The sequence below is a fragment of the Aotus nancymaae genome, unplaced genomic scaffold (assembly GCF_030222135.1).
Source record: "Aotus nancymaae isolate 86718 unplaced genomic scaffold, 86718_ANA_hifiasm-v0.15.2.pri h1tg000046l, whole genome shotgun sequence".
Lineage (NCBI taxonomy): Eukaryota > Metazoa > Chordata > Mammalia > Primates > Aotidae > Aotus > Aotus nancymaae.
In genome coordinates, this window is record NW_026988460.1 from 4,963,696 (window position 1) to 4,975,000 (window position 11,305).

General features: G+C 39.8%; 1 protein-coding gene across 12 annotated transcripts in view; it reads right to left on the reverse strand.

The window, feature by feature from the left end:
* The window catches only part of FOXP1 (forkhead box P1), a 635,379-nt gene that overhangs the window by 34,269 nt on the left and 589,805 nt on the right, over positions 1-11,305 (reverse strand). For all 12 annotated transcript variants that reach the window (XM_064361902.1, XM_064361903.1, XM_064361896.1 and 9 more), the window contains one exon: positions 10,568-10,655. In XM_064361902.1, the coding sequence (XP_064217972.1) occupies positions 10,568-10,655 (88 nt within the window). The remainder of the gene's footprint in view (positions 1-10,567; positions 10,656-11,305) is intronic.

Sequence of the window (11,305 nt, forward strand, 5' to 3'; positions counted from 1 at the left end):
TAAGTATCCTAAGTTTTTTGATGTCAAATACTCAGACTTTTTAAGAAATGTTTTGTTTTAAAGTTATCATGGGGCAGAAGGAGTTAAGAAATCAATTGTATTTTTCTTAAAAACAAGAAGTAATCTGCCATGCTGAACAATACAAATTAAAGGGTGAGAGGTGATATTTACTGAAGTCTGCTGAATATTAATTGTGACTTACTTTGGGGGTAAACATTGTTGATGTAGCAGTTATAAAGACTAAGTGTGGTGCAAGGTCCAAATCCCCAACATTAAAAGGAATCATATTTTCCATATTTCTAGCCAGAGGTCTACCAAGCTGATCTTTTACTGGTCAGCAAAGGTAGTAACACTACATTGCAAACACATACCTAAAATTTGCATACACAGCCACTTCCATAAACCCTGAAAGCAACTGCCATTGGAAAAATTTTCATATTTTTCCATGAGCACATTGTTTAGAATTCATCATCCATTCTGAGAGTTACCCAGGAACCTCAATTCTACCACCCTAGTTCTAACTTTCTGGTTTTGTTTGGTTAATGCAAACTAACATATAGTATCATATTCTTGAAAGAGTTTTAGACTTTAAATCAATTATAGCTCTAACACAAACTGTTTTAACAATTACAGAAAGAAACCCGCCTAATTCAGTTTTTCTTTTTTTTTTTAAGCAAAAAGGCTAAACATTCACACCTATTGAAACCACACCCTGTCTACAGTGGCCATCTTGCATTTATAATACTAACTGAGCCTTCCAAAAGCTTTCACATTCTTTATTACTTCTTATGCCATCATCCCATGAGCTCACCATCCCCATCAATTTTCACGGCATCCTTTCATTATTAAAAGATGAGGATACAAACATTTAGTATTAGCAAGTATATTCCAGCATTTCCTCTTAAACTATAAATTCCATGAAAAGCAAAGAAAAGGAGGTTGAGGCATTCAAGCCAAAGGCCCGCTAAAATTTGGTTGACAAATTAAAATTTTTGTTGAAATATCAAAAGAGATTTACTCTCTAAAAAACTTTCCCAGTGGGTATGGAATGAGTATCTAGCATAAAAGGAATGACAATGGCCTAAACATAAGAGAAGTTGCTTGTGCAGGGGTCATTTTAATCTATGAGTTTGTTCTGTGCAACGGTGGCAGAGTGTAAATGGTTAGGGTGTGGACACAACAATCACACTGTGCTGTGTTCAAATCATAGCTCAGTGACTCTCAGCACATTATGTAACCTTTTTAAGTACTTAGTTTCTCCTTCTAAATATGGAATGATCATCTCTGAACTCTGAAGGGGTGTTCTGAAAATCAGACGCGTTCTTGCACATAACAAGCTTAGCAAAATGACTAGTGCTTCATGAATGCTCAACAATTTTCTTTTTTTTAAGAAAAGTGAAATCGGTCCAGTGTATCTAGACTTCTACTGGCTGGCTGTATGTTTGAAATCTGGATCTGCCTAACAGGGGTTCAATGCAGTTTGCAGTTGGGCTAACTGGGAAGAGAAATAATTTTGATCATTTAAAGAATGGAATCGAAAGCGAAGGAAAGATGAAGCCCACTTCTTATCAATTTGTTTCAGGTTCTCACTGTATCTTCCCCACATCTTGGGCAAATATTTTTCTACCCTTTGGCTGAAATAGGTCATCTCCTCTTCGATTAGCCATGGCCTCAAATTAGGTTTGAGATAGTCTGGGCTGCGGAAGATCAGAATTTGTGTATTGCACCCGAGCCACTGATAACTGCCAAAGGCTAGGAGCTCCATTCAACATCCTCAAAGATACAAACTGAGATTAAACTCATTCTTTTAACAAAGAAAAGGGAACATGGTTTGGGGTTCATTTAACATCACCATTTTCTATGTTGTCTGAAGGACTAATCATTTTAAGGCCAATTTGGCGGTTCTCACTCATGAGAAACAAAACTCTGCTGAAATAAATGAAAGGCTTAGTATGTGTAAAAATGCTAGAATTCTTGAAGACAGATGAGAAGAAAGGGTGAAGACACTCCTTTGATTTAAAGAGGGTACTGTGGCTATTTCAAGTCCCTTAGTCCTACTCTGTTTTATAATTGGGGAAACTGAGGTTTGCAAGGTAAACTTATCTGAGGTTAGGGAACTGGGAAGGGGGAGAAGTAAGACTAGGTTCCCAGTTATATGATGGTTTGTCTCAGTTTCCCACACTAGTGTGATTCTAAGAATCACCTGGAACAATAACTGAAATTACAAATCTTAGTCTCTCTCTCAGCTGTCATGCTGAACTACTGCTCCCAGAGTTGGGCGGGATTTTAAATTATGAAAAGTAATGTCTTTTCAAAGAACCTCCATGGAAGGGGGGACATGGAGTTTTAACAGGCACCTAAATGAATGGATGAGTTCAGGTTATCCCACACAATGATGATCTCCAATTTAACCGACTAGGGTCTCACCTAAACATGCTGGAGCCAACACTCCAATGGTGAGACCTGGAAGTAGGTATTTTTAAATAAGGACCCGAAGTGTCCAAGTTAAATCAAGTTAAGTGGGAGACAATACTCTGCCATGGATTGAGAAGGCCTTAAAACTTACAGGTTTCCTCAGTAGTTTATTATGCAATGATGATCCAGATAAACCTGATTTAGGCAGAGCATATTTAGTTACTTAGGTAGGGTATATCCAATATCACAGGTCTCTAAAGTACATATGATCAAAAGAAGAAAACAAGGGGGAGAAAAAGCAGTGACCAGAATGAGCAGAACTCAAATTACTCTACCAAACTGAGCATTTACCAGTTATTTCTGATCTGCCTTGTCAAACTATGGCTTCAGAACTTAGTACCAGTGAAAAACTTTTAAATGATTTCTTTCACACCAACTACAGCATTCAGGTGGTGGGCAATATATGGCTCATTTCACCCCAATCGAAGAATTTCCCTACTTTTATTGTACTCTGTCACCATTTTAACATTCCTTACATGTTATTATTAAAGACTCTCTTGACATTTAAAGCAGACGCACACTAATACTCAGTCATAGTCTAGGAATTCTAATGCTCCCAGAGTAAGGCAGGATTTTAAATTATGAAAAATAAGTGTCATGGTTTTCACAGAAGGACATGGAAGTGAGAAACCCAGAGGCTCTCTCTTCTTTTTCTTGGCTCCAGTCACAAAGCAGTGGCAATATGGAACTACAATGCTGTTAGGCCCTCTCTTTCCCCGACATGCTCTGCGCTTGTGGAGGGAGCATCAGGAGGCTCTGGGAGGCCGCTGCTATAGGAAAAGGGTGTCCTGAGTATTGCCTCGAATAGGGTTAGACAGGGCCAAAGGGGGATACATTACAGATAATAAATTTGCTAAAGTCTAGGAAGCTAGTGTGAGATTACAAATAGCACCACTAATGGTACAGTAATCACATGTAAAGTTTGTACGGTAATTGATTTGTGTTAGGATTAATGTCTCCCTCTGCTACTGAAACTTGTGCACTTTTCTCCCTGCTGACATTTTCTTAGAGCTTCCAATTCCTGGTGTAGATGATTTGGGAGATGTGGGAGTGATCCCGGAGTCACCGGACTCCAGCCTTGTTGTGCGGCCATGGATTGCCCAGGACAGAGCTTCACAAGGCAGATGGGCATGGCCCCCAAAGCCAGGTTTTAAAACTAGCTCCTGCATAGAGCCACAGTGATCATCTGGGTGGAAGCGTACGGCAGGATCCCACGATCAAAGGAGTACAGGCTACAAAGGCTGGGCTCGCCTCCTGGGCTCTGCCCTTTTTCACCACTGGCTTTCAACATGTTAATCAGACCTCCTAAACCTCAGTTTCCTCATTTGGAAGGGGGCCCTGAAAATTATTTCTTTGACTGTAAGAGACCAGTGATTTTTAAACCACCACAAATATCTTCTCAAAGAACGGGAAGAGACACTACATTAAACACATGCATTAAATGTAAGACATACAATGACTTCCAATATTACATTTTTCTTTTAAAAAGAGACTATGGGCTGGGCACAGTGGCTCACCCCTGTAATCCCAGCACTTTAAGAGGCCGAGGCAGGCAGATCACTTGAGCTCAGGAATTTGAGATCATCCTGGCCAACATGGTGAAGCCTGTTTCTACTAAAAATACAAAGATTAGCAGGGCATGGGGGTGCATGCCTGTAGTCCCAGTTACTTGGGAGGCCGAGGCCGGAGAATTGCTTGAACCTGGGAGGCGGAGGGTGCACTGAGCCGAGATCACGTCACTGCACTCCAGCCTGGGTGACAGAGCGAGACTTCGTCTCAAAAACAACAACAACAACAAAAAAAAAAACCAACAACAAAAAACCAACATGACTCTTAGAATCAAGGAAATAGGGTGGTGTCTACTCACAGAAGGACTGTGAGGATTCCAAGAAATTGACGACATAAGGCACCTAGGACAGTTTCCTGGCACACAGCAGGAGCTCAACAGCTGGCCAGTCAAATGGTTTTCAAGCCAGATGAAATAATTACAAGCAGAAAGATGGGGCATTCAATATGCCCTAGCTAGTGGAGTAGGATGACCAACTCCTCCCAGCCTGCCCAGGACTTTTCCAGTTTTGAAACTGGAAATCCCAACTCCCAGGAATCCTTTCAGTCCAAGAAAGTAAACTGGGACAGCTGGTCACCCTATTTCGTGTTAAACAGACAGATGAATTTTAAGAGCAATATATTCTTCCCACTAACCTTTCTTCCTCATCCTACCATCTAGGCAACGTCTTCCGTGGCTCCCTTGGCCTGGAATGTCCTTGCCAACGACCCTTTCCACTGTCACCTCCCCCAACGCCTCCCCTTGCTTTTAGAAACTCTACCTGGAAGGGAAGTTAACGGCATCCTGGTCTTAGCCTACTAGGTTGTGTATTACAGGAAGAGGCCACGCCACCTTACTTATCTGTATCTGGTGCTCTACGTAATAGGTGCTTAAGAAGTAGTGACTGAACAGGATAAAATCATTAAAGAATAAAAGGCTCACACACCTCCACCCCATCTCCTGCCAGGCAGATCAACCTCAGTTTGCTTGATGCCTTTTTCCCTTGCCTACTTTCAATAGTCCTTTTAAAGGACCTATAGGATGAGGAGTTGTAGGAAGCGTGTCCTGAACCTGCCCCCATGACACATGATGAAAACATCAGTGTATCTTCATCAGAGAAAAAATATAGCAATTTAGCAATGTCACATGGTCACAGAACAAATCAAAACCAATATATGTAGTCAGAAATATGTATCTGTATCACTGTCTCAGCTTCCTAAGTGAAGTCAATTCTGTCAGATGTTTTTCTTGCTGTCTATGAAATCAAATGGTTTCTCCTTTTCCCCAAACGGTATTACAGTCCAGCCACTGCAACTCTTTGTGACATCTCATCTTTAGCTTAGAGACTGGAATAGTTCATATGAATGTCCCACCTATGAGGACCCAAGTAATCTGGATTCATATGAATTTAAATCCCTAGGCCCACATCCAGTAGATAGCGGGTGCCCAATATCATGGAAGCTTCAAATGTTTCCTTACAATCTTGGCCATGGCATTTCTCAGTGGGCAGTTCTTATCCTCAGCATCTTTCTAGCTCCTGTGTCTCTGTCTCTCTATTGTGGTGGGGGTGGAGGGAAGACTGCACATTTCATAACCTATATAAGATTATGTATACTGATTATGGGAACTTTTCTCCCCTCCAATTCTAACTCATCTCCTCATCTGTACATCCTTCCAGAAGAATGTCAAAAAAGAACAGATGAAATCTTATTACATTCCCTGACTTCAAAAAGTCATGTATGTCATTGCTCCAAATGATTTTTGTGGTGTCTGTCTCACTCTTAGGTGTCTACATGTACAGTATAAGGACCTCACACACTTTTCAGGGTTTACACTTTTAGGCCCCAGGTAACAGCTAGGGTCCATTGGTAAAATGTTTAAAAATGTTAACTGTCTTTGCAATAATGAAATGCAGTAAGAAACGTCTGAAAAGGCTCAGAAGGTCCACTTAGATGTCTTCTTGATTCTTCTCTCAATGAGACCAGTAGAAGGTTGCAACAAGAGGATGAAATTATCCCAGCCTTCTCTGTTTAACATGCTCTACATAAGCATTCTACTGCTGAGAAAACATTCACCATATGTTTTATATCTTTCAACAAAAATCTAACAAATATAGATGTACCTTACCGTTTGTAATTGAACTTTCTATTAAAACTTTGGTTTTGTAAATCAAATCATATTTTAAATACACAGGAACAGGACAGCTCTCATGCACAGTGCTGATTAGATAGTCTAAGTCAATCTTCATGACCCATTGTCTTTATTTCTGCCCGGCCGCCTGAAATCTCACCAGTTCAGCCTTAAAGGCTTTTGAGTTTAATTCAAACGTAGTATTGGATAGATAGCTCTATGAAGGGGAACATCTCTAGACACTATTCCCTATGGCTAACAGTAGTTATTTTTGAAAAATTGTATCGTTTTTCTTTAGGGAGGTTTGACTGGTAGATCAGAGACACAAGGACTTTCCATTTTGGGTAAGAGAAAAGGTTTCAGGGGTTTCGATTCAAGGGGGCTGTCTAGGTACACAGGACAGCTCTTAAGTGACCTTCACCAGCTTTGCTTGCTTCTACTGCTACTGTGCCCTCTGAGTTCTCCTGTGGAATCCTTTTTTGATGATCCTCTAGGTTAGATATCATGAGCCTCCATTGATGTATATGGTAAGATCCAATCTGAGCTTACTGGGTTTGTTTGTACGATGGGGGCACATGTGTGGTCTACCCTCTACCAGTTGTGAACACTTAAGTACTGTGCTGCAAAGGGAGGTCTTGAGAGTCTGGGTAGCAGGGGAGATTCTGCCTCCTCCACTCTAACACAGTAAGCATCGCCCTCTGGAAATTGATAAAAATGCAACTACTCTTTCTTGTAGTGCTAAGTAGTGCAAATGTTTTTCAAATTCAAGTTAATCAATGATAATTTTATAACGTACTTTGAGAGATACTTGGAGGTTCAAGTTTTTCCTGGACTGATAAATGCTTTAAGAAAAGCAAAGTAGCCCTTGGGTCAGTCATGTGCAGCGCATCTCCTCTAAAGGAGGTGACATACCAGTCTGTGGCTGAGAGAACAAGGGAGGGACGATGCCAACAAGAAACAAAAATAGGCTGTTTGAGGACAAGAACATTTCTTTAAAGTATTCCTGCTGCTGGAGGCACCTGATTGCCCCAATAACTCAGATTCTATAGGCATAATGGCTGGTAGTCAAGTTAAGTTAGAAAGCATGTTTCTAGACACTGGTGCGTTAAGTGGCAAATGGAATGGCACAAACCTAGCAATGCTGAACTGCAGAGAAAGGGGAAGCCTATAGAGAGAGAATAGATTCCTTCGAGTGTAACTGTACTGTGTCCCAAATGCCCCCTTATGTGCTGGGGTCTGCAACTCAAAAGACTCTCAATCAAATCCTTGAGTTAAGGCTTCTCTTAACTCTGTCTCAGGGCAAGGTTCTTTAAATACTAAAAAACTGCTAACATTTTCTTATCTACTGCATCTGATTGAATGATAACTAATGGATACAATCTGCTTTGGCTTGGCCCCTTTCTAGCATTGAAACTCTCTTTTGAGTAAGCTTCTACTGTTCTCAAGAACTTGTTAGTATCAGCCAGCACTGCCCCATCAATGGACAGCCTCACTAGAAAATTATTTTGTAGTCTATTCTTCCTTCTACAGTGTAAGAGCTTGGAGGGCAGCTTTAGCCGTTTTAATCACTGTACTTTGCAGTAGCTCCAGCAAGATTCCTAAGGTCTGACAGGTTCTAAGTAATGCTTGCTAAATGAGTAAGTGGATAGATGAATGGGTGGGTGGATGGATGAATGGATGGAAGAGTGAAAAATGAATATCCCTTGTCCAGCTTTCCATGACCTCCAAAACTGGCAGGTCCTTGTTATATGAAAATGCTAGTAGGGAAACTTGATCCACATGGAGACTAGACTGGTTTTATACACCTTGGCTAAGAAGGAAGAGAGAAAAAGGGTTGAGCAGAACTTTAGGCAGCCAGAACCTAAGGGGACAAGTTGCTAATATTGTAATACAAATAGTTTTTCTGATCCTCTTGATCAGGGGTGCTTGGCAAACTTCTGTAAGAGCCAGATCATAAACATTTTCAGCTTTGCAGGCCATGTAGATTCAGTTTCAATTACTTAACTCTCCTATCATAGTGCAAAAGCAGCCACAGGTAACAAGTAAATGAGTGGGCATGGGTATGGCTGTGTTCTGATATAATTTTATGTATGGACATTGAAATTGGAACTTCCTAGCATTTTCACCAGTCATGAAATAATGTTCTTTAGATTTTTCCCTTAACCATTTAAAGTACGAAAACATTCCTTAGCTTGTGAGATCTGGCCTGAGGTCTGTAGGTTGCTAACCCCCTGCTCTCAACAAGGTCTACCTCATCACTGTGACAATTCCCTTAAGCTTTGCAGAAATGGAACACATCAGAATTAGCCTGTCCCTTCCTCCATTACGGCAAATTCCCCAACAAAAACATTACAAGGAACATCACAGGTAATGACCATATTGTACTAACTTCTGGCCAGGTTATCTTTGGTGTCGATCACAAGTTGAAAAACCTGCCTTCTGTTTGATTTAGGGCTGAAGGATAAAAGGAAATCTAGAAACAAATGAAATCTATAAATAATCAAAGAATCCTTATGTTTGTACTACTTCTAGGCCACACCCACCAAGAAAACAACATGAAAGCTGCCAGGAGATCAACACTTGACTTATTGATGATGGTCTAAATCTTTTCCTTCTCCTGACCTCTTTTTGTGGAAATAAACGCTCAGTTCTTGACTAATTAAACAATGGCTGAAAACACAAATCTGTGGTCTAGAACGGCTACCTGACAACCCATGACAATTCTAGTCAACAATTCATTTTAGCCCATCAAGAATTTAATGTTATCAAATAAATAAATGCAGGAGCTTGTATTACTTAATAAATACCACCACCAATGTGTACAAATTCAGGTGGGAGTAGGCATGGAGTCTTTCTTTTGAGTCCAGTTTGTCAAGGGCTGTGTCTTAATCATAAAGGAACTGTCGGGGTGGGTTAAATCTACTACTTTTTTTTTCTTCTCAATAAACATGTTAAATTTAAAGATGTTTCCAAAGACTTATTTTAAAATGTTGAGATTTTATGATGTGCCCTTTTCCTGTATAAATATCTTACTGTTCTAATAAGTTTATATTCCAAGTTTGAATGGAAAAATATTAACTGGCTAAACAAAAATAACTTTTGAGAAAAATCCTACTAAAAAAATGTAATTTGTCATATAAGATGATAACTAATTAAAAAAAATCCTTTCTATCCTGAAAAGTCACAACAAAAAGTTTAAGTGTGTTTTGGCTGATTTTTCTCTGCAACTATTTGAAGCTGTAAATGACTTAACTCAGTAAAATTCCAAATGTAATTATCTTCTGTACTTAGCCTAGGGCTCTCCATATATCTCAGCATTGCTGTCTTGCATACAAAATAGGCTTTTCGATGGCTGGTAACAATATAATGTACAACATTGTTTTAATTTCCCCTAGTCGGCTAACCTCTTGCCTACACTAAACCAGCCAGAGGAAGAAGCCACTGTGAGTCATCAAGCACTCAAAAGCATTTTGGAACTCAGCTGCATAAATGGGGTTTGCAGGGTCAGGTTTCTGCAATTGTACATTTTAATAATCTCCATTTCTGACCCAATTTTTACTTTTAGAAACTAATTTTCTATTAATTATACTGAGAATGGAATTATTGTTAAAATATGGTAGTTTATCAAGTTATACCCGGAAGTAGAACTCAAATTTAAAAAAAGTCCCCATCTCTCATAATTGTGATCCCCAGGAAAATCTGCAAAGTATATTTTCCCTAGTCATAAAGCACATTCAACACAGCCTAATGGGTTTCTAAATACTAGATTATATACATATGAAATATATATATACCTTCTGTATTAATATATCTGATTATATGCGTATGTGTTTAAGATGTGCACGATGAACTCTCAATTATTCTTATGGCAGAGAGAAAAAAGGACAATGCAAAACGAGAAATAAACCCACATATAACTTCCATTGCAACTTTGGAAAACACGGTTTTGTGTGCACTGCCTTGCCCAGTCTTGGTCTCGCGCACTCTTTCTCTCTTCATTCACATTCATTCTCTCAATCTCTCTCTCCCCAGCTTGTCTTCCTAGCTCCAGTTTAATCATATGAGCAATGTCGAGGACTTACACCGACAACAGATAACCAGAAAATTCAAAGGAGAAGAGAGAAGAGAGGGAAAGTGAGAGAGAGATGGAAACATTAAAAGTGGTCACTGAGAGTTGGCTGCATACACATAGGTGCCCAGAATTTGGAAACCTCTGAGCAGCAGTTCCAAAGAGTAAACTGAGGCTGAACCTGCCCAAAGAGGTAAAAAAATAAAATAAAATAAAATAAAAAAGGACAATGACAGGTTTTGGACCTTCCATTCAATAATGAGTACACAGGAACTCATTACAGAACACTACAGAAATTTGGAATTTGAGGCATACTGAGGTAAGATTAAAAATAAATGTGGTTTTACCTGTAGCTCTAACTGCTGTACAACCTGCATTTGTACTCTACATTGGGCTGTACTTCTATCGTCCAGCGCATGCTCACTGTTGAGATGTCTGCAACAATACATAGAAAATCATTAAGTGAAATGGAGAAACAAAAAGGAAAATATAAGTTACCAGGATGTTTAAGCATAAACTAGGCAGCGGGTCTAGCTCCCAGGAGATTGTAGTCCAGGGGGTGGCCTGCCCTTTCCGTCCCCACTCTTTAATGCTGTCATTATGTATAATGTGGCACATACTGTTATCACCCAAATAAAAGTCTTTCAGGGAGAAGTTCTGCAGGGCATCTGGAGATAACCATTTACACATAAATAAGAAAGTTGAAGAAATGTAGCCAAGGTGTCATTTCAAGACCACCTCAATGGGTAGCAATCAGAGACAGGGCCTACTAGATATTTCAGAAGAGTCTGATTTGTATGGGTTGAAACAGGATCGTCGGACACAGGAAAACTGACTTTGTATAACTGATGATACATCCATATATTGAAATGCATTCATGTGAATGTCAGAAATGGCAAAGGGTAGAAAAGCAACTTTAAACACGTGAAACCTGAAACATGAGTCTACACATGCAAATTATGTACCAAATTTGGGTGGGGGGGATGCAGACAATTATTTAAAAGGAAAACTCTGCCTGGGTTCTTGATTGTTAATGGTCTGGATATCCAGTTTATGGATGATTCAGGCCACATGCTGAGTATGCC